At 36.9% G+C, this 24,210-nt stretch overlaps 2 protein-coding genes across 5 annotated transcripts in view; one reads left to right on the forward strand and one right to left on the reverse strand.

The window, feature by feature from the left end:
* Bug22 (cilia- and flagella-associated protein 20) overlaps positions 1-1,890 on the forward strand; it is a 36,533-nt gene extending 34,643 nt beyond the window's left edge. For all 4 annotated transcript variants that reach the window (XM_089100961.1, XM_089100960.1, XM_089100959.1 and 1 more), the window contains one exon: positions 1,180-1,890. In XM_089100961.1, coding sequence (XP_088957087.1) covers positions 1,188-1,772 — 585 coding nt within the window. In that variant the 5' untranslated portion in view covers positions 1,180-1,187 and the 3' untranslated portion in view covers positions 1,773-1,890. The remainder of the gene's footprint in view (positions 1-1,179) is intronic.
* Positions 1,891-8,250: 6,360 nt separating this feature from the next.
* Positions 8,251-24,210, reverse strand: part of LOC148943273 (5-taurinomethyluridine-[tRNA] synthase subunit GTPB3, mitochondrial) — a 53,583-nt gene continuing 37,623 nt past the window's right edge. The window contains exons 8-9 of the mRNA XM_089100945.1: positions 9,852-10,248; positions 8,251-8,489 (exon numbers count right to left, since the gene is read on the reverse strand). Of these exons, the coding sequence (XP_088957071.1) occupies positions 8,252-8,489; positions 9,852-10,248 (635 nt within the window). The 3' untranslated portion in view covers position 8,251. The remainder of the gene's footprint in view (positions 8,490-9,851; positions 10,249-24,210) is intronic.

The following is a 24,210-nucleotide window of genomic DNA, read 5'->3' on the forward strand; positions in this document are numbered from 1 at the left end:
TTATTAGCTAAAACGTTTTGTCTCTTTGGGAGAAAAAAGCCTTATGTCGAGACAGAAGTTAAATTTAGATTATGTGGACGAAATTCCCTTTCTGAGGAAAAAAGGACCTTCTAGTCAGCAAACATTAAGCATATTTCGTTTTCGGATGAGAGTTTTAAGGTTGGTTTTTCTAGCCAGCAATATTGTGTTTAAAAGAACAATGCGCTTATGTTAAAAAAAACTACAACTATATATATATAGATATATATATATACTACCGTGAATTGTCTGAAATTGGTGAATGTCGACATTTACCAGTGAATGGCCGAAGTGCCTTCTTTTTTCTCCTTGGCTTTAGTCAGCGTTGCCAGTCAAATTTTTCAGTTTAATGCAAGGTTTGATAGTGACAAGTTGGGTTAGGTTAGCCTAGGTTTTTGACCCATTTCTAATATTTAGAGCCAAATTTAACCTAGTCTAACCTAAAGAAATTTAATCTAACCAAACCTTAAGTTTTGCCACCATAGCTTGCATAAGACTGAAAAGGCTGACAAGTTTGGTCGAGCCCTTAAAATTTTTTAGATCTCTCAAGTGCTGCGGCTGAAGGCTACACAAACCAGCAAAAGCTAACCAAGAAACCCACAGCAAATCAGCTTGAGCTCCAATTGCAATATATTGAAAACACGTATAATGAATGTTGATGATTTATTTGTAAAAAATACCAAACAAATAGAAAATGACCATAAAAATCAAGATTAATGGAAAGAACAAACGAAAGTAGAGTGATTGTTTAATTTATTACGATATTTCAAATTAATACTAAGGCAATAGATAATGAGACTTGGGATTACAGGCCAGTCTTTAATAAGTTTTCAGTAAAATGCGAGAAGGAATTATTCAGGAGTGTTTTTATTGAACACGATGTATTTTGTCCAGCGGTCGTAGATGACCAAGGGTCATCGCTGTGTTGTAAGCTTTTATTTTTGAATTTCCTATCCAATTATTAAGTTTCCACAAATTGTTAGCTAACATTATTAATTAATAACTAGACGGCGAAGAAGATTCTTTAGTTAAAACGCAACTTTAATGTGAAGTAGAAGACGGCTGTCTAGAAACTGCTGTGAATAAACTTTAATGTGAGGTAAAAGATGGTTGTCCAGCAAACTTATTGTCGATCCAGATACTAATTTCTTTTTTTTCTAGGAAAGAAAATGTTCAAAAACACGTTTCAATCAGGGTTTTTGTCAATTTTGTACAGCATTGGAAGCAAGCCTCTTGAAATATGGGATAAAAAAGTAAAAAATGGACATATTAAGCGAATCACCGATAATGATATTCAGTCCCTCGTTTTAGAAATTGTTGGAAGTAATGTAAGCACCACCTATATCGTATGCCCCGCTGATCCAAAGTTAACCCTTGGAATCAAATTGCCATATTTAGTGATGATTGTGAAGAATTTGAAAAAGTATTTTACTTTTGAGGTACAGATTTTAGATGATAAGAATGTGCGTCGTCGCTTTAGAGCTAGCAATTATCAGTCGACGACCAGAGTTAAGCCTTTTATTTGTACTATGCCAATGAGGTTAGATGAAGGTTGGAATCAAATCCAGTTTAATTTAGCTGACTTTACGAGAAGAGCGTATGGTACCAATTATGTGGAAACACTGCGCGTCCAAATCCATGCTAATTGTCGAGTGCGGCGAATATATTTTTCAGACAGGCTTTATTCAGAAGAAGAACTTCCTGCTGAATTCAAGCTGTATCTTCCAGTTCAGAACAAAGGGAAAGCTGTGTGACAGTTTAGAAAATGCTACATGGCGCTACAAAATGATAAAACCAGATGCATCGATTTTTGTTCTTTTGTTATAATTTTGGCACATTTTGTAAATAAATCGGTGGTATTTCCGGAAAAAACTTCAATTTTGAGTTTGAGTTATTTTATATTTTTATTTCTTCTGATCTTAAGTTTAACATGGCCTTTACTTCAAGACTTTTTTTTCGGAAAGTTACTTTTCTTTAAAAGACTTTTTTTTTCGAACTTTTTTTTTTAATTAGTGACCGTTCGTTTTTGAATGCCAAAATTTCAAGTTTTTCAAAATTCCCTATTTCAATATAATTTTTTATTCCAAAATAAATAAATAAATAATTTCTTAGACCACACTGCTTTTCCATTAAAAACAAAAAAAATTTTTTAAACACGAAAAACGGGTTTTAATTTTCTAACAAGCAGTGAACTACAAAACAATTAATTATGCACAAAAACTCCGAATATTTCGGCCCCACATCCGGGAGCCTTTCTCAACGGAAAAAAAAAAAAAAAATAAAGCAAAAAAAAACAACTTAAATTACATTACAATAAAACATACTAAACACATAAAGAGAACAAAAAGCAAAAACGAAAGAAAAATATAAATAAATAAGAACAAAACTCACATATTAATTAAACACTTCCATGCACTGAATTTATTTAATATATTTCCATTTATATACTGAGAGGAGGCCAATTGAAAGACATTCAGTGCATGGAAGTGTTTAATTAATATGTGAGTTTTGTTCTTATTTATTTATATTTTTCTTTCGTTTTTGCTTTTTTTTCTCTTTATGTTTTTAGTATGTTTTATTGTAATGTAATTTAAGTTGTTTTTTTTTTTTTGGTTTATTTATTTATTTATTTTTTTTCCGTTGAGAAAGGCTCCCGGATGTGGGGCCGAAATATTCGGAGCTTTTTTGCATAATTAATTGTTTTGTAGTTCACTGCTTGTTAGAAAATTAAAACCCGTTTTTCGTGTTTAAAAATTTTTTTTGTTTTTAATAAATAAATAGTTTTGGCAAGAACTAATAAGATTAATTAATGTTAAAATTTTGGCACATTTTGTAAGTAAATCAGTGGTATTTCCGAAAAAAACTTAAACTCAAAATTTTGGAATTCGTTAAAATGTCATATAGAAGCTTGAATCATATTCTAATTCTTTGCAAAATTTCTCTTAATTTTAATTTTTAAAATTTTGCAATTTTTCTGTCAAAGTCCGCCAAGGCGTCTTCCTTTAGGGGCGTAACTTCGTCAAAATCCTGTGTGTGGGGGGGGGGGGGGTGGCCGATTTTACCAAGTCAAGTAAAAAGGATCAAATGAAAAATAAGTCATGTATAGTACCATAAAGGCAAAGGTATATTAAAAAAACTAATCCGTTTCTGTGTGTGGTTGAAAAATGTAGGCCTGGCTTGGTTTTTACAAGATTTCTGAAGACGCTAAATTTCAGTTGGGGGGAGGTGCAAACTGGGGTCTTGGGAGGGCAATTGGCTCCCTGTCCTATAGCAAATTACGTGCCTGGTCTTCCTCCTATTCTCTGTTTTCCTCTTATCTTCATACTATAAAGTTTTCCCCTGTTTTTTTTTAACTCATTATTTTGAAATATGGTAATTAGATTAATGAATACGACAGTTTCGTAACCCACATTGGCCTGCCATTACAAAAAAAAAAAAAAAGAAACAGAGTAGAAAACGAGAACGGGATTTTGTAAGGCCAACGAAAATACTGCATGCAACAAAAACGAATATTTTGAGGAGACAACTGCATCCTTTCTTCAATAATATGAGAGAGTCTCAACAAATCAAGTTCACAATCTCTGAGCGAAAATGGGAACAATCTGGACCAGAAAAGAGAATAAAATAAATAAAAAGACAATCAGACAACGTAGATATTAAAATGAAACAAAACCAAAATTGGAAGAATTAAAAAGCTAACAACGCAGAATAAAATAACAGGAAAAAAAATCAAAACAATAAACCCAAATAAAAAAAGGTAAGTCACCAACCCAAAATCTAATGACTAACGATGTTCTCAGTTAGAATCTAGACAAGCTACTAAGATTCTTTCAAGTGAAATAAAATTTTGAAATAAAGAGAGAGAACTACGCCATTTGTCCACTTTCAAGTAAAGCTTGTTTAGTCAGGATCTTTTAGGTCTGAGGGGTCGACAATTCGTATCATGTTGTGAGTGTGGAAGTGACATAGAAGTTAGTGTAACGAATACATTTTGGAGGTTTTGAAAGATCTCTGGAAGAGAATAGATTTGAAAATTAAATAATGTATAAGATTTAGATAATGAGAATAAAAATAGTAACAAAATTAAGTCGCTTAAATAAGGAGTAAATGAGGATGAAGAAGTTCTGTTGCCTAACGAAAAAACTGACCAAATGGATAGTCTCATTTCCCTAGTTAGCATTACTAGTAAGGGCAGTGAATTGGGTGTAGATAAATAAATTCGGGGAAAAACAAGGACTTTTTTTCTCTTCAACTATTCGTCAGTAAGATATAAAAGGATGAATTTATGAAATTGATTTTGTTTACGCCTTGAATAAGCCATTTTGCTAGTTTATTCATTGTGTTACAGGAGCGAAATTTTGGTTTTGTTCTTTTCTTTATTCCTAGTTCGCGGATTTCAGCTTATTGCTAGAAAGTGGTAACTTGTTATTTTCTAGATTGATTGAAAAAAACTTCTGCAAAAGAAGTTTTTCAAAGAAAAGTAAAGAGCTATGATAAATCTAAGTCGAGCGGAACTAAAGTTAAATTAATTCAAAGGTAAGACATCGTAAATCACTATCAAAACGTAAATCACTATCAAAATGTAATCACCAATCACTAACGTAAAACGTAAATCACTATCGAAAAACGAACAGAAATTATAATAAATAATCAAGTCAAACTTAGAACCTACTACAGAAACTACAGCAAACAGCAGTTTATCATCCCCTATGCCTTGCAAAGGCCTGAACGTCATTTGCGCTTTACTGAAAACAATTCTTATTTCGAACAATGAGTTTTATTTGTTATGAACTAAAAAAAATATATTAACGAAGATTGCTGAAAAAAATTAGTGAAATGCAGATTGACAGTCCAATATATATTTACAATCATTCCTGAAAGTCTCAGTATTTATGTTATTCATTAACATTAAAAAAGAAAAAAAGTTTGAAAATGTATTATGTTTTCAGTAAAGTGTAAATGACGTTCTGTTCTTTAAAAGGTATAGATCGTCAGAAAAAAATAACTATAAACAATAGGATAAGTGGGCATAGATCCCACTTCGCTCTTTACTAAGGCAGTGCTATTGCGCCGCCTATGATTGAAAATTCTTAGTTTGCTGAACTATATACATAAATTGTCCGATAGTGACATAGTGGGGCTAATCTCAGCTTGGTAATATATGACCCAGAGTTAAAAATCAGTTGCAGCAAAACATTGCAGGACTCTGAATTAGATTCTGGGGATGAGATTTTGCAAAATCGTTCGGACACTAATCCTAACAAGAAGAAGATGAAAGATAAATTGGTGCTTTTGGTTTGATCTCAGGTTGGTAATAGGGGACCCAGAATTCTGCTACAACAAAACGCTGCTGGGCTCTGAATTCGATTCTGGGGGTGATATTTTGCAAAACCGTTCGGATACTAATCCTAACAAGAAGAAGATTAAAGATAAATTGGCGCTGTTGGTTTGATCTTAGCTTGCTAATACGGGACCCAGAATTCGAACTCGGCTGCATCAAAACACTTCTGGGCTCTGAATTCGATTCTGGGGATTAGATTTTGCAAAATCGTTCGGATACTAATCCTAAAAAGATGAAGAATAAAGCCAAATTGACGCTGTGGGTTTGGTCTTAGCTTGCTAATGCGGGAACCAGACTATGACCTTACTTGTGGCGAGGCACAGGCTATTCAGTCCAACTTGGCACGGAGGATATGATGGATCATTTTCTGCCACTGACTTCGGTCTTCTATTTTGGGGGCGGATGATTTCCAACCACGATTTATCCCAATTGTGTCCATACTCCCTGAAACCTCCTAAAGACTCAAGATCTTTCTTCATTGTTGCATGCCAAGATTTAGTTTGGTAACCTTGCCGTTTCTTCCACGGGGGGAGGGACTTAAATTCAAGGGACTAACGGGTCAGGTACTCACTTGGGCGCCGCATAACGTGCCCAAACCATCTGAGCCTTCTGCTCTTGGCGATAGCGAATAATGAATACTTCTGATTACACATTTGCATTAGTTGCTCATTGCTTATACTTTGGCTAAGTTTCAGGTTGCAAATGGCTCTTAGGCACTTCTGGTTCAAGATGTCGAGTGAGCGTTCTCCTTCTGCCTTTAACGGCCAGGTTTCGCATCCATACAGCAGGATAGAGAAAATACACGCCACGTAGACTCGAAGTTGGGTCTCCAGGCTGATCTCTCTTCTGGACCATAATGACTTACGCAGTTGGCAAAAGGTCATCCATGCCTTGCTTATTCTGGCCTTCATCTCATACGAGACCCCACCCTTGATATCAATCAATGACCTGAGGTACCTAAATTCTTTTACCTGTCCAAGCTGTTGCCCGTTTAAGGGGACTGGCGAATTTCTATCTGTGGAAAGGTGCTTGGTTTTGGGGACACTGATGGCCAGGTATGTCAGGCTAGCACTATTTGCCACTCTCTGCAACATGTCCATGGTTTGGGCACTTGATTCAGCGAGGAGTGTGCCATCATCTGCGTATTTCAGGTCCCCTAGCTTCTTATCGCTGGTCAGCTCGATTCCGTCTTTCGAACTTATGGAATTTTTGAAGACCCAATCAGTTGTGTAGTTGAAGAGGATCGGGGAAGCTGGGCAGCCTTGTCGCACGCCGTAGGCGATTTCGAAGAGCTCAGTGAGCTCCCCGTTCACGCGAATGTTGCTACGCGTGTTTTCATAGTATGTTTTCATCAGGCTCACCAGCTTCGGTGGGACTCCGTCTATCAGCATGATTTCCCGTAGTAGCGGGCGAAGCACTTAGTCGAATGCCGCTATAAAATCCAAAAAGATAGCAGTGGTTTCTCAGTTGTGGATAGAGCACTGGTGTAGCAGGATCCGTATCGAGAAAATTTGGTCCACGCATCCCGTTCCTGGGCGGAAGCCAGCTTGATTTTTCCTAGTTCTTCGCTCTCTTTCGGCTCTAAATCTGTTTACGACGACGATGGCGAAAATCTTTTCAGCCATGTCCATGAGCGAGATGCCTCTATGATTTTCGCAGTCGCTCCTGTCACCCTTCTTGAACACTGGAATGATAGTTGGATCCCTCCAATCTTGGGGGACGTATTGACTCTTCCAGATCTTCTTGAGGAGGTCCGTGAGTGTGCTGACTAGGGATGGGCTTGCTTTATAGAGCTCTGGTGGTAGCTCAACATCTCCTGGCGCTTTATGGCTCCTGGTGCTTTTGAGAATTCGAACTCGGCTGCAGAAAAAGTGCTGGGCTCTGAATTCGATTCAGGGGATGATATTTTGCAAAATCGTTCGGATACTAATCCTAACAAGAACAAGAATAAAGATACATTGGCGCTGTGGGTTTGATCTTAGCTTGCTAATACGGGACCCAGAATTCGAACTCGGCTGCAGCAAAACACTGCTTGGCTCTGAATTCGATTCTGGGGATGAGATTTTGCAAAATCATTCGGAAGTAATGGCGCGTGGCAGGCTTCTATATATAGATTCTCATTGTCGCTTGTCTTCTAACCGCAGACAATTTGCTGTCTTTTCATACTGAAATCTTTCCAAAGATATTTGATTATTAAAGCAAGTCCGATTTCTAACAACGATATCTACTAAGCTGATCCCTTGTTAAAATATAAACAAGCATTCAATGATTTTATTTTTATTTTTTGAATTGTTCTAATCCCCTGTTAAAATATATACAAATATTTTTGCAACTACCATTTTTTTGCTCTTTACGCAATTTAATGTCTTTTCATACTGATGCCTATTCAAAGATATTTGATTATTAAAGTAAGTCCGATTTCTAACAACGATATGTACTAAGCTTCAATTTTTTGGTTTTCTTTTTTAAGGTTTTTGAATTGTTGTCATCCCTTATCAAAATAGAGAATCATCATTTGTAATAATTGCAAATTTTTGTTTTTTGGGCCTTCCTACTGACATTATATAACTGGTTGCGTTCAAAAAGGTTTTCTTTTTTGAGGTTTTTGAATTGTTGGAATCCCTTATTAAAATATATACAAATATTTTTGCAATTATCCGTTTTTTGCTCTTTACGCGGTTTTAATGTTTCTTCATTCTGCAGGCTTTTCAGAGAAATTTGACTATTCAAGTAAGTAAAATTTCTTACAACGATTTATACTAAGCTTCATACTTTTGGTTTTCTTTTTTAAGATTTTGTCAAATGTTCTCTCTTTCTCAAAGCATCTTGCTTTCTTTTTACCAACTTACAACCAGAAAACTCCAAAATAATAATAAAAAAAAAAAAATATTTTTATTTTCCAATACAAAAGTCAGAGAAAATAACATCCAATATACTATCTGCATAAATCTCGCCAGTAATTGATCCCATATGCTTGACTGCAGTTCTCAGTTTGTGTGCAGATATAACCAAGTCACCGTCATTTTTGGTGAAGTTCAGGTATTCTAGAAGACTTTCAACACACCGAGTCAGCTCAATACGATGACGAGACTTCGTTAAAACTGGAGATTCCGACTCGGGATCTGCACACCTGAAATAAAGTCGCGTTATGTATATGAGCTGCTAAAACATCATATCAAATGACACACATTTTCCTCCTAAAAACACTTGATGGATCTTTAGGAGGAAAATATCCATCTTACCTTTCTAATAGATCACAGTTTGTGTGTTACGGTGGGAAATATTCTGATCTAGCCTCGATTTCTAAAAGGGTACCTCAAGGTTCAGTTTGGGGACCAGTCGTATTTCTTATTTACATTAATGACCTTCCTCCATCTCCCAGCCTTGATTCCTACACTGTTTTGTTTACGGACGATAGTATTTTTTGTGGTTGCTAATGATCTGACCTCTGCTATTGCTAAGGCTCAGCTCCTGCTCAATCATGTGCGTGATTGGTGTGAGCAGAACGGGATGCTGTTGAGTAGCTCTAAGAGTAGCATAATTCATTTTCGAACCCCAATACCACATGTCTGAACCTTCCCAACAATCTTTGTTTTTTATGGTACTGATATAATTCCCCAGCGCTTTTGTGTAAAACTTCTTGCTGTGCACGATGATTGTTTTCTTTCTTTCAAAACTCATATTTCCTATACACATTTTATAATTTTTCGTCAAGTGTCTATGCTTCATCGTGCCCATCAATTTCTTCCTCCCAATGTAATACTTTCTCTTTACTATGCATTTTTCCTTCCTTATCTTTCTTATTGCTGCAATGTTTGGGGAAATACTAACTATTCTTCCCTTCGGCAACTCCTAACAGCACAGATTAGAGGGGTGATGGCAATTTTTTGCCTTCCTCTATTCTATCCTCACCTGATCATTACAGTGGTACAAGACTAGATGCATTAGATGTGGTCATCAAGAGGCAGAGTCAAAAATTAACTCATCATGCATTCAATTTCTTGCTTCCACCAAACACCATATCTTAGTTTAATCGATCATCAAAACGTAAGGGCCAGACTTTGCTTCGGAGCTCTGTTCACCAATTTCGGCTGCCTGAAAGGGTATCCTCAGCAGCTCAGAGTTCACCGATTTATAGAGCAATTGCTCTTTGGTAGTAGTATACTACTTTAAACGACAAAATAGTTCTGAAAATAACAACTATATAGCATTTTTTTTTTACATGGAAACATAAGCACTTCAAATGTCATAACCTATAACCATTGGGTATACCAAGGCCGTATCTAGGGGGACGTTAGGGGGGTTTGACCCCCTCCGGCCGAAACGTATGTCTGACTTGTAAAAACGCAACGAAAATGCATATAAACAAGGTTTTGATGCGTTTTTTAAAGATGTTTTGTATACCACCCCACCCCCATCCCGCGAACAAAAATCCTGGATACGGCCTTGGGTAGACTAAGTCAAATATTTTTCTGGAATATTTGATACTTACAGTTTTGCAATTTTCTTTGTAAGTTCAGATAAAAAACCCGTGAGACCTTCTTTTGTCGTACACGAAAGACAAACCCCATCATGACTTATCTCCTTCATTAAATCAATTTTATTCCATACAGTCAAAACATCTCCATCCCATCCTTTCAAGAAATGGTCAACACTAGATGATTCAGTCGTATCTACTTTTGATGCATCCTTAACTAAAATAACAAGGTCGGCATTTTCTGCACGTTTTTTGGCTCGATTCACACCTTCCTGTTCTACATCATCAGTTGTTCGTCGTATACCAGCAGTATCGCATAGTATCATGGGATATCCACCAATGTCTATTGTTGTCTCAAGGACATCTCGAGTAGTGCCAGCGACTGGGGACACTATGGCAGCTTGGCGTTGACCTTAAAATTATATACATAGATTACATATATATATATATATATATATATATATATATATATATATATATATATATATATATATATAATTTTATAGAGCGTTGAATCCTTATAAAATTATATACATATAGATTACATATATATATATATATATATATATATATATATATATATATAAGCTTGGTATATATGGCATTGAGAAAAAAAGCCGTGGCTTCTATGTACTACTTTTTTTTTTATCCCCGCTACTTCATACAGAAGGGGTGGTCATAGAAACTTCGGAGCAGGCTTATTCGATCGGAAATTGAGAGTTTTAGTTTCCTTCCAAGAGCCGGAAGAGATTGAATTCAAGTATTTTCATAGAAAAAAACTGCATTTCTGACAGTCTTACATTTGTGATACAAACATACCAGATGATACGGTTCCATTGGAACTGAACCCTCGTGTAACTGAGCCCCAAGCAACTGAACTTTCGAGCAACTGAATCTCCGTGTAATGGAAACCCGTGCAACTGAGCCCGCGTGCAACTGAACCTATGGGCAGCTGAGGCCTCGTTTAACTGAACCGTGCCACTCAATCCTATTAACTGGACCCAAGTGCAGCTGAACCGTCATGCATCTCAGCCCCTCCGTAGTCACTTTTCAGTATTCTACAAATATGAGGCAATATCATGGGGTAAAACACAAGGTAGAATCTTTATTATGTTCAACCTTGTTGTAATTGTTTTTTTTTTCAAAGTTATAAAATAAATGCCTATCAAGTTCATTCATAAAAAAAAAATCTGTTTTGTAGTCACACACACACAAAAACACAAGAAAATTGGACGTCACAAACAATTAAAGCCAGATTTATTTCTTCTTTTTCTATTTCTGTTATTGGGGGTACCCCTGGTCCTGTCCCTGTCTACATACTGTGATGGTTTTTTTTTTCCCTTTCTTTTTTTTGTTATTTTCACTTTGTGATATTTTCTGGGCTCGTAGTTCGTTAGCCTTTGGTTTGAAAAAGGTTAATAACCTATTTTGGCAGAGATGCAAGACACAAGCTATTTCATTTTTGGATGAATGTTTTGGTATGAATTATTTCAGATCAATCAGACCTTTCTGAATGTTGAGTAATAAACATAAACATAATAAACACTTTCTTTAATTCAATTAAAAAAATCCAGAATAAAAATATTTCAAGGAAAATTAACGAGTCATATTAAACCTAAGACCAGGATAAATAAATTTCTATAATTTCATAATTCAAACTCATATTTATAATAGAAATTCAAATTTCTATAATTGAAAGTCAAAATGACTAGAAATTTCTACTAAAGAATAAATGAAGCTCAAACGGAAAGGAATTAGAACACACAATAATATAACACATGGGGGTTTGGGGAAAAAAACGGAAAACATGGGGCTATGTTTTTTTTTTCATCCCTGGAAGAGTAGTTATTTGACTTTTAGACTGTTTTAAACAAGATGGCTATACCAAAATTTTGATCAAATGCCTTTGAGGCGATTACGGCTAAAAAAGAGCATGGGAGGAGCCTGGTTGCCCTATAATCACTTATTTTTAGGTTTCCCCAACTGACAGCCACAAAACTCTCCATTGGTGGAAAAAAAAGAAAAAACTGCGGTAATTAGATTTTACAAACGATGCAAAACTAAACTTATTTGTGGCTCCCCGTCCAAGTCTTAACTACTCAAAAGAACGACAAACAAAGGGGGTTCAGTTACAAAGGTTCAGTTGCATGGGGTTCCGTTCATTCCCCCATTCCCCCATGCCCATCATTCCCCCAAACACATCCAATCAAAATTTTGAGATAGCCATTTGGTTCAGCATAGTCGATTTCCAGAGAGAAAATATTTTTTTGAGGAGGACACTCCCCCACAACCCTTGAGGCAAGGGTTTTAAGTTATGCCCTGGGGGCATATAAGGTTTTTATAGAAGGCATTGTCGTAGAAACTTCAAAAAAGGCTCATTCGATTGGAAATTCAAAGGGCTACTGCCCTTTTTAATAGTCGAAAGTGATTGAAGTGCAACTAGCCCCCCCCCCTCCCACCCACGCCAATCATTCCCCCAAACACATCCAACCAAAATTTGGGATACCCATTTTGTTCAGCGTAGTTGATTTCCAGACAGAAAATGTTTTTGAGGAGGAAACTCCCCCACAACCCTCGGGGCAAGGGTTTTAAGTTATGCCCTGGGGGCATATAAGGTTTTATAAATACTTTCTAAGACCACACTGGGTATACATGACGTATGAAGCTAAGAGAGGAAACGAAGTAGTAAAGAAAAAAAAAAACCAAGGACGAATGTAAAAATAAGGATCTTTTCATCCAGTTAGAAAATATGAAAGTGGAAAGTAAGCAAATATTTTGACTAAGACCTCCGTCAAGTCGTCCTAAGTGCTTAAAAAAAAAAAAAAAAAAAAAAAAAAAAAAAAAAAAAAAAAAAAAAAACAAGAGTCTAACCCTTTAGAGTTCACAAGACAAGATCTGTACAAGCACTAAATGAAAGACCAAAGCCAAAACAAATGAAAAAAAGGATTTTACTTAAGATACTGTGCGAGGATCTTATGCGTAGCAATACTTTTTGCTTTTCTGCCATTTCGGTTTTCATTAGATAGGTTAATAGGTTCTCTTAAATTTGATTGGGTGCAAATATCAAAAGAGTCTTTTAGTATTAAATTGTTATAAATTTGACTTAATAAAATGTCTCCGGCATCCCTATTTATAGCCAAATTCCTGTTTATATATTTTTTTTTTCATCTCAATTAGCTCTTTGAAATATCGCGGTAGGCCATTTACAGTATATATTAAAGTTTCCTCCTCAAATAAAACAAGATGTGTAGGATTCTCGAAAATATCCTGGGCCAATGCGGAACAAAAAGTTGTCATTTTTATTTTTCAATTTCAGGGACTTATCTGTTGCAGTTTTTTGTTCATGCAAACGTCCATCAAGTTGTTGATGGGTCCTACAAATGTAAAATTTCCCACATGAACACGGGACTCTGTAGGCACCACTACCCAGTACATGGTCAATTTTATCTTTTACTGAGTTGAAAAAATGTTCAACTTTTGGTTCACTTTTGAAAGAAACAGAGAGACTGTGTTTATTTAAAAATTTTCCAAGTTTATCACTAAGTTTTGAAATGTATGGTAGAGTGTTGAAAGTTTTTTCCTCATTGTCCGGAACGACTGAATCAAGGGGGACGGGCTCCCTATTTTCTTGTTTTATCTTTTTTGATCGTCTATCTATGATATTTTCAATAAAGTTTATTGGGTAACCATTGCAAAATAAAATATCTTTGATATAATTTAATTCAGAATTTACATGATTAAGTCAACAGATTTTTAAAACTCTGTCGACTAAAGAGATTATTACCCCTGTTTTAACAGAAGGAGCGTGATTTGACGAGAAGTGTACCGATCATTATGGGTCGGCTTTCTGTATATAGAAAATTCAAGGCTAGGATTATTTTTTATAATCAAAACATCCAAGAAAGGAAGCTTTCCTGAATCTTCTAGTTCCATTGTGAACTGGGGGTTTGAATCAAGAATTTTAACGTACCAAAAAATCTCCAAGAGAGTCCTGTCCATATTCCGAAACAGAAAAAATATCATCAACGACACATCTTGTTCTTTTTGAGGAGGCAACTTTAATACCTACTGTAAATGACTTACTACAATCTTTCAAAGAGGTAATTGAGATAAAAAAAAAATATATAAACAGAAATTTGACAACAAGTATGAGCCCCAGAGATATTTCATTACACCCAGTTTGTGGCAGCTCGATACCAAAGGACTCTTTTGAATCGTATACTAAATCAAGTATCATAGAACATGGTCACCTTTCCAGTGTAAACCGAAATGGCAGAAAAGCAAAAAGTATTGCTACGCAAAAGATTCTTGCACAATCTCTTAGGTAAAATCTTTTTTTCATTTGTTCTGGCTTTGGTCTTTCATTCAGTGTTTGTTTGGATCTTGTCCAGTGAACTCTAAAAGGTTAGATTTTTTTTTTTTTTTTTTTTTTTTTTATATTTTTTTTTTTATATTTTTATCAGCTCTGAGGACGACTTGGCAGAGGTCCTTGTCAAAATATTTGCTTGTTTTTTGTCTTCATATTTTACCACTGGCTGACAAAATCCTCATTTTCTCACCCCTTTTTGGTTTTATTTATCATTTATTATTTCCTTTCCTCTCTTAGCTTCATACGTAAGGTTTTTATAGAAGACGTTGTAGTAGAAACTTCAAAAAAGTCTCATTCGATTGGAAATTCAAAGGGCTAGTGTCCTTTTTAATAGTCAAAAGTGATTGGAGAGCAAATAGCCCCCCCCCCCTGCCCATCATTCCCCAACACACATCAAATCAAAATTTTGAGATCGCCATTTTGTTCAGCGTAGTTGATTTCCAGATAGAAAATATGTTTTTGAGGAGGACACTCCCCAAAACCCTCGGGGCAAGGGTTTTAAGCTATGCTCTGAGGGCATACAACAACGATGTTGGCACAATGTATTATTTATTATTTTATTCCTTTAGAGCAGGGCACTTCGTATCGAAGAAGTTGTCCTAGAGACTTCGAAATGGGCTCGTTCAATTGGAAATTGCAGTGTCTTGTGCCTTTTTTAATAGTCGAAGGTGATTGGAAGGCAACTAACCCCCCTTCCACGCCCACCATTTCCCGAAACACATCCAATCAAAAGTTTGAGATAGCCATTTTATTCAGCGTAGTTGATTTCAAGATAGAAATTATGTTTTTGACGAGGACACTCCCCCACAGCCTTCAGGGCAAGGATTTTAAGTTAAGCCCTGGGGGTATATAAGGTTCTTATAGAAGGTATTGTAGTAAAAACTTTAATAAAGGCCCATTCGAGTGGAAATTCATAGGGCTATTGCCCCTTTTTGATAGTTAAAAGATATTGGAGGGCAACTAGCCCCCCCACGCCCATCATTCCCCCAAACACATCCAATCAAAATTTTGAGATAGCCATTTTGTTCAGCGTAGTTGATTTCCAAATAGAAATTATGTTTTTGAGGAGGACATTCCCCTACAGCCTGTAGGGCCAGGTTTGTAAGATATACCATGGGGCAAATAAGGTTTTTATAGAAGGCATTGTCGTAAAAACTTCAAAAAAGGCTCATTCGATTGGAACTTCAAAGGGCTATTGCCCTTTTTAATAGTCGAAAGTGATTGGAGGGAAACTAACCCCCATCTCACGACCACCTTTTCCCCAAACACATCCAATCAAAATTTAAGATATCCATTTTGTTCAACGTAGTCGAAAGTTCTGGAAATTAGGTCTTTTAGGATGATAACCCCATCAGAGCCCTCAGTGCAAGGGTTGTAAGTTATGCCCTGGCGGCATATAAGGTTTATATAGAAAGTTGTTGTAGAAATTTCAAAAAGGGCTCATTTGATATGGAAATCGAAATTGCCCTTTTTAATAGTCGAAAGTGAGTGGAGAGTAATCGATCCCCCTCTCACGCCCACCATTTCTCCAAAAACATTCAATCACAATATAGAGACAACCATTTCGTACAACGTAGTTGAAAGTTCCTGACATTATTTATTTAAGGATGAGAAACCCCCCAGAGTCTCCAGGGCAAAGGTTGTAAGTTATGCCCTGGGGGAATATATGGTTTTTAATGATAGTTGTCGTAAAAACTTCAAAAGGGGCTCATTCAATTGGAAATTGAGAGGGCTAGTGGCCTTTTTAATAATTGAAAGTGATTAGAGGGCAACTAACCCCCCTGTCACGCCCACCATTCCCCCAAGCCCATCCAATCGAAATTTTGATATCAATTTTGTTCAACATAGTTGAAAGTTCTGGAAATTAGATCTTTGAGGATGACAACCCCCCGCCAGCCCTCAGGGCGAGGGTTTTAAGTTATGCCCTAGGGGCATATAAGGTTTTTATTGAAAGCGTTGTTAGAAACTTCAAAAGGGCTCATTTGATTGGTAATTGAAAGGGCTAGTGCCTTTTTTAATAGTTGAAAGTGACTGGAGAAAGACTAACACCCCTCTCCCACCCACCATTTTCCCTGACACATCCAATCAAAATTTTTGAGATAGCCAATTTGTTTAACGTAGTGTAAAGTTCTGGAAATTAGGTCTTAGAGGATGACAACCACCCTCGTCCCTTAGGGTAAGGGTTGTAATTTATGCCCTGGGGGCAAATAAGGTGTTTATAGGAAGTGTTGTCGTAGAAACTCAAAAAGGGCTCATTTGATTGGAAATCAAAAGGCCCAGTTCCCTTTTTAATAATCGAAAGTGATTGGAATGTTTGGCATTTTCAAACAGTTCGTGGTAACGAACTGTAAGTAAGGAGCGACCCGGCTCAATGGTAACCGAAACTCTAGAAAACGAGTTTTTGATACCAATAGATACATCAAAAGAATCTGATTTCAATGCTGAATTCAAATATATAAGTTTCATCAAGTTTAGTCCTACCCATCAAAAGTTACGCGTCTGAGAAAATTTGGCTGATTTTCGAAAAAAGGGGAAAAGACCCCCTAAAAGTTATAGAACCTTAATGAAAGTCACACCACCATATTCAGCATATCAGAGAACCCTACTGTAGAGGTTTCAAGCTCCTATCTACAAAAATGTTGAATTTTTCATTTTTTGCCAGAAGAAAGATCACGGATGCGTGTTTATTTGTTTGTTTTTTTGTTGTTTTTTTTTGTTTTTTTTCTTTTTCCCAGGGGTGATCGTATCGACCCAGTGGCCCTAGAATATCGTGGGAGGGCTTATTCGAAAAGAGATTAAAATTTTTAGTGCCCTTTATCAGTGAACAAAAAAAAATGGAGTGCAACTAGGCCCCCTCCCACGCTTATTTTTTCCCAAAGTCACCCGATTAAAATTTTGAGATAGCCGTTTTGTTCAGCAGGGTCTAAAATATGATAAATATGTCTTTTAGAATGACATAATTCCCCGAAGTTCCCAGTGGGAGGGATAAATGTTATTAACTTTACCAAATTTAAAAATATAGTTTGGTTTTTTGGTATTTATACATATTTTTTCTGTTGGTTTTTTTTGGTTTAGTGGGTGGTCTGGGGGGGTCAGTGGTTATGTTGGAGGATATGTTCATGAAGGAAGTTTTCATGGGGGAAGGGAAATCGCCATGAAGGGGGCGCCGGACTTGCCAGCATTATTTATTGGTTATTGGGAAGTATACAACCATTTTCAGGAAGGATTTTTTCTGGAGGGGGGGGGGCTAGAAGAGGGGGTTAATCTTGAGAATATTTCCGTGGAGGATGTTTCTTTGGGGGAAGGGACATTGCAATGAAGGGGGCGCCGGATTTCCAAGCATTATTTAAAAAACGATCAGAAATTAAATAAAAAAAAACAAGTTTTTTCAACTGAAATGTAAGAAGGAATATTAGAACTTAAAACGAACAGAAATAATAACGTATGTGAGGGGGTTCTCCCCCAAGTCAATACCTCGCTCTTTACGCTACAGTTTTTTTTAAGTGCTTTCAAAAGAGCTATCTATTCTAATTAAACGGCCTTTGTGATTCAGGGGTTTGTGAATCAAATTTTTTTTAACTTTTAACGTAAAGAGTGTGGTTTTGACTAAGGGGAGAACCCTCCCCCCTCATATACGTAATAACATATACGCAATAAAAAAAACAATAAAAAAACAAGCGATACGGCTCAATAGTAATCCAAACTTTAAAAAATGGAATTTTGATGTCAATAGATGTATCAAAAGAATGTGTTTATAATGCTGATTCTAAATATATAAATTTTATTAAGTTTAGTATTACTCATCAAAGGCTACGAGCCTGAGAAAATTTACTCGATTTTTTAAAGAGGGGGAAACATCCCCTGCATTAACTAAAAAACGATCAGAAATTAAATAAAAAAAACAAGTTTTTTAAACTGAAAGTAAGGAGCGACATTAAAACTTAAAACGAACAGAAATTATTCCGTATATGAAAGGGCTGTCCCCTCCTCAACGCCTCGCTCTTTACGCTAAAGTTTTTTATTGTTTTAAAAAATAAAGTTGTGAGACAGAGTCAAACTTTAGCGTAAAGAGCGAGGCGTTGAGGAGGGGACAGCCCCTTTCATATACGGAATAATTTCTGTTCGTTTTAAGTTTTAATGTCGCTCCTTACTTTCAGTTTAAAAACCTTACTTTCAGTTTAAAAATTGATGTGGGTATAATGTATTATTTTTTTATTTTTATTTTTATTGTTTAGACCAGGGCCCTATGTATCGAAGGAGTTGTCGTAGGAACTTCGAAAAGGGCTCATTCGATTGAAAATTTAAAGGGCTGATGCCCTTTTAATAGTAAAAAGTTAATGATGGAAAACTACTCCACCTCCCATATCAACCTTCCCATTTGACTTTATTTTTAAAAACTAAATGTTGCCATAAGATTAAATCAAAATGCACTATGGTAATGCTAATAAAGGCATCTCAGCAGTATCCCAAGAACGACTGAAGGTATTATGTTCAAACTTTCGGGGCTGCTTCTGCTCTTAAAATTTAACAAAATAAAAATAGCGTAAGTGTATCTAAGCTATCAAAGAAAGTAAACAGATTTTTTTTGCGAATGGTATCAAGTTTTCCATTTCAGGTCAACTGAAGGAAGTATAAGCACAACTATTTGTGACCAGATTTTTAAGAGGGTGTATGCTGTTAAAAATTGCAGAAAAATTTTCTCCAGCATACAAATAGCAGGCCAAACTATAAATTCTTAAAAAAACGAAAATATTTAAAGTATTATTTTCTTTTTCTCTGAAAAGGCTGTGTCAATACAGAAAGAAGAGAAATTAATTAAAAAAAACTTTTTCCACAAAATAAGTTTTTCAAATAAAAGTAAAGAACTCCATTAAACAAAAAATGAACAAAAATCAAATCAAATTATCTACCAAGCGTTAATCTACCACAAATCAGCATCAATAAATAAATAAAACCCAAAACGAAAAGAAAATAAAATAATTAACCGATTCAAATTCAAAACAAGCAGAAATTAACATAAGTTGGGTTCAAAACCCCTATGCCTTCCCAAGGCCAGATCATAATTTGCACTTTACTGAAAAAATATAAATGAATCTGCATTGTCAGTTTAATATACATATACTAATATTTAGTAATCAAAATGTTAATATTATTTGATTCATTAAAGTTACAAAAGTAAAAACATAAAACCTAACATAAAAGACAACATAAAAGACATAAAACCTAACAGCTGATACGAATAAACATCCAGGATATGTATAGGAGCTGTGCCATCCCCGAAACACAAATGCAAGCAAAATGCTGGTTTCTGTATCCTAGGATGTTCTTTTACCCTCCCTGAAAACATATGGGAAACAGCCGAAAAAGTTGTAACAAAACCTTGGTGAATCCCCCCCCCTCTATTCAAATTCTTGTGCGCAGACCTAAACTAAAACCTAGGCTCCACTTTGTTTTACGTCCCTATTCTTTAATTCTCTCGCAAATGAGGACAATCTTATTACATTACTGAACTTTAAAAATAACTATCAAGCTTTCATTGCCTTTTTACTGATACGTCAGTAACAACTGGTATCTATGGTAACTTTTCCTAATAATCAACAAGCTAATTATCAACAAGATATACATTGAGGCGGATAATTTAAGACAAGAAAAAAGTCCTAATAACCGCTGACTTGCCAATCGACTAACTGCACATATCAAATAGACGATGAGCGTTACAAACAATATTTATGAGGTGTTCAGGTGCAGTGGCGGATCCAGGGGGCAAGGGGAGGGGGGCGCCCTCCTAGCGTAGTCTAAAATAGTGTAATTTACTTAATTAACTCAAGTTTGCGTTAATTAAACTTGCTCCTATCGCAAATTTATCGGTTCAACCTATTTTGCGCCCCCCCCCTAAAATTTTTCTTATCGGATCAACCTATTTTGCCCCCCCCCCCAAAAAAAAAGAAAATCCTGGATCTGCCCCTGTTCAGGGGTGAGATGATGAGATCTCGACCTCCTTGAAAATCATTGCTTGCGGTCAAGGAGTATCCAGGGGGGGGGGGGGTGCCGGGTTTGAACCACCCCCCCCGCCCCCGAAATTTGTATCCGACTGAAATAGACGATGAGAAGTATTTACGAGGTATTCAGGTGTCACATGATGAGCTTTCGACCTCCTTGAAAATTATTGCTTGCGGTCAAGGCCTTATCCAGGGGGGAGGGTGGTGGTGACAAGTTTGACCCCTCCCCCCTTTTTCCGAAGTTTTTTGCCCGACTCGTAACAAAAATGCATATAAGCAAATTTGTTTATATATTTTATAAGTTTTTCTTTGTACCCCCCCCCCCCCGTAAAATATCCTCGATGCGCCCTTGCTTGCAGTGCGATTTCCTTACACCAAAATTGGAAGCTATCTTCTTTAGTACAATCTTGAAATCTAATAAAGCTTTGAAAGTGTTTCGAAATTGTTCGGTTTCAAGTTTGAAGTTTCACAAAGCTTAGAACTATTCCTAAGCATTAATGAGTCAGAGTGCAATCCGCAGTGATTCTTTTTTTTGAAAATACTTAAAAGGCTCATGTTAAAAATTAAGGCTTCATCGTGTAAAATTTAGCAATATTTAGACCCATGTAACAAATTTAGGCTAGAAGTTAGACTTCTGAGGTGGACACGTAACACATTCCTGAAATCAGAACCACGGAATGATTTCTAGTACCAATGATTGAAGGGCTCAAAGTAAAGCCCTTGGTTCCGTGCCCCTTCGACTCAGTCCATACCATTTTTCAGCAAGAAGGGTATTTAAGAAACTAAAACCTGATTGATTCAAATCTCCATTCCCAATTTTTGACACTTTTTCAATCTCCAAAATACTACTACTAACAAGTACTTGTTTAGTTCGGACTTAGGTTAGACCTGTTAGATAACTACTAAGACGTTACTATACTACTAGAGCTTTCTACTAATCATCAACATCAACTGATATTATCAATAAAATTTGTCAGTCGATATTATTACGATTAATATAGACAATAGTTATGTCAAATAATAAACAAACCGAAACTCATTTGTTTTAATTCGTGTTCGTTTGATGTTTGCCTTCATTGCTCATTGTATTTTTTTCTGCTTATTTTTAGGTTTCGTCTTCCACTTATTTAAGCGCGGAATGCGGAGCCAATTTTCCCAAATCAAATGAAAATGACAGCGCAGATTGAAAAAATGAGCCATATAGTATCATTAAGAAAAATATATATAAAAAAAAAATTTTTCGCCCAACCGTCGAGGGCTAAACGGAAAGCAGGTCGTCCTCGTCGTCCAAACCGAAACTGAACAGAAGAAATTTTTCATCGAAAAGCGCAAATGACGCTCTAGCTTTTGGACTAAGGGGCTGCAGTAACCCCCTCATTTGTGTTAATTCATGCTCGTTTGATGTTTGCCTTCATTGCTCATTGTATTTTTTCTGGTTTTTTTTTTAGGTTTCGTCTTCCACTTATTTAAGTGCGGAGTGCGATACTTGTACAATTTGAGCCTGTTTTGACACTTGTGCATCACTTGAATTCTACCTGTTTTGAGAAATCGCGTCAACTCACGAAAATTTAGGGGGAAGCATGGATATTTGAAAATCAAACAGGGGCAAGTATTAGCTAAGGTTGAGCTTAGGTTAGACCTGTAAGGTTACTACTAACAGGTTATTAGACTACTACTAAGAGGCCTTTTCTGGTCTGAAGGGCTGCAAAAAACTCACTTATTTCTGTTAATTTATGTTCGGAAGTGTTAGAAACTTCTTCCGAAGTGTTAGAAAGATCAGATCGATGGAAGTCTGAAATACTTCAAACAGCAACACAGGAAAATCTCGAACGGCAATTTAAAAGAGCAGAGAAGTACCCCACTCTTTGTTGCTTCGCTAGTCGTTGGAAACCTGGCAATCCGATGAGAATCAACCGGGAAACTATAGGCATAGACGCATAGAAACTTGCAAAATCATTCTTATTATCGGCTTCTTTTACAGTTGGAAAACAAAAACATTAACACGTCTATATATAATTCGCAGTTTTGATAATCGTCATTTTTAGATCACATAATATTGAGAATCATCATTTCATTAATGAGCACTACAAAAGAGCACAACCACCGTTATTGCAGACCACTAAAATTCTTCTTCTTCTAGAGATGTTGGTTCAGAGCTATTACAGCTTGTTTCCATGCACTCTACGCAAGCAAGTGTGCAGGGCATGCCGTTCTTACGGCAAGGGCATCTGGTATCGCAACCTGATTTCCATTTGCAGCGGATAATTTGTAGAAGGCTTTGGGGAGCTGGTTTCTTCTCCGTCATTACAGGGATGTCTTTCGTCTTTCGTAGCCTTCGAGTCCATAAGGACCTTAGCGACCTCACGGAAAGACCGATCGGACTGGTACAATGACAGTCCGACAGATTTACCAATTCCTTGTAATCTCGAAGTGGTGTCACAGCCTAGGAACGCGTGCAGAAATAGAAATAGTCATTTTTAGATCACATAATATTGAGAATCATCATTTCATTAATGAGCACTACAAAAGAGCACAACCACCGTTATTGCAGACCACTAAAATTCTTCTTCTTCTAGAGATGTTGGTTCAGAGCTATTACAGCTTGTTTCCATGCACTCTACGCAAGCAAGTGTGCAGGGCATGCCGTTCTTACGGCAAGGGCATCTGGTATCGCAACCTGATTTCCATTTGCAGCGGATAATTTGTAGAAGGCTTTGGGGAGCTGGTTTCTTCTCCGTCATTACAGGGATGTCTTTCGTCTTTCGTAGCCTTCGAGTCCATAAGGACCTTAGCGACCTCACGGAAAGACCGATCGGACTGGTACAATGACAGTCCGACAGATTTACCAATTCCTTGTAATCTCGAAGTGGTGTCACAGCCTAGGAACGCGTGCAGAAATAGAATTGCGCCACATATGTCCCTTAGTTTTTCTTTGATGGAGCAAATATTCCATAGCTTGTATTCGATCTGAAATACAGGCCTTTGGGGGTGGCAGTGACATGATAAAGGAGAAGGATAAGGAGGTCATTGTTGTTGCCGATGAGACACGTCAACTGAGCTCTTGCACTATGAATGACTGTGGTTGCAATCATGATATCCGCGTCAGCAGAGGTATGTTGTACCGAACAACCTGCTGAGGACAATTTTTCTCCTATTGCTAGAATTATCCGCTGCTTGTTTGTGCAGTTTTACAAGAACTCTCCCTTCTTTCTTGTTGACTTTATTGTACCAGTGAATTCTACCACTGGACACTGTTTACCCCTGGAACGTTTGAGGTGAGCCGTACCTTTCGTCGAAGGACCATTGTCATATCCATCAAAAACTACCAAAGCTTTTCCAAATCTAGTGGTGACATATTTGACGCAACTTTCGCAAATGAAGTCAAATGTAGAGTTGGGTCGCCAAGTCAATTTCTGGATCAGCCATCCGCCGTCAACGACATAGTGGCACGAGTCTAAGCGCTCGTCCGAATGGTCCCCTGACGCCTTTCGAATTGCGTTTGACAGATATAGTTTGCCAACAGGATGCAAAACTTCATAGGATCCAAAAAGGGCTGGGGGATAAGTACAAAGCTCATACGACAAAACGTCTCGAAGATCGAATTCTTCCCGGTTCGCCACCGTAGCTAAGCGCTGGAACAGAAGCCCTTGATCTACATGAACCAGTTCACCATCGATGTTAACAGCCGATTTGGATGCCATTGTAACAGCCTTGTCTTTCTTCCGGAACGAAAATGAATCAGCCGCCTTCCCAGTCATTTCGTCTAGAATTCGGGCTCCGACTTTTTTCGCGGTGTCCGCATCTACATTAGCTGATGCAGTTACGTCGGTAACGATGTTAAGAGCCCTCCGTGTTCTCTGAAAGGAATCAGGGTTCGCAAAAAGTCTAGGACCGCCTCCGTGTCATCAGTATCTCTCTTCATCCACCACTGGAACGTTTCGACGTGTTGATCACTTGTGGAGCTACTCAGGCTAGTCAGACCTTGCATTGAGGCATTTACTTCAGC

The sequence above is a fragment of the Artemia sp. Qi Xiang Cuo genome, chromosome 15, assembly GCF_049724085.1.
Source record: "Artemia sp. Qi Xiang Cuo chromosome 15, ASM4972408v1, whole genome shotgun sequence".
Classification (NCBI taxonomy): Eukaryota; Metazoa; Arthropoda; class Branchiopoda; order Anostraca; family Artemiidae; genus Artemia; species Artemia sp. Qi Xiang Cuo.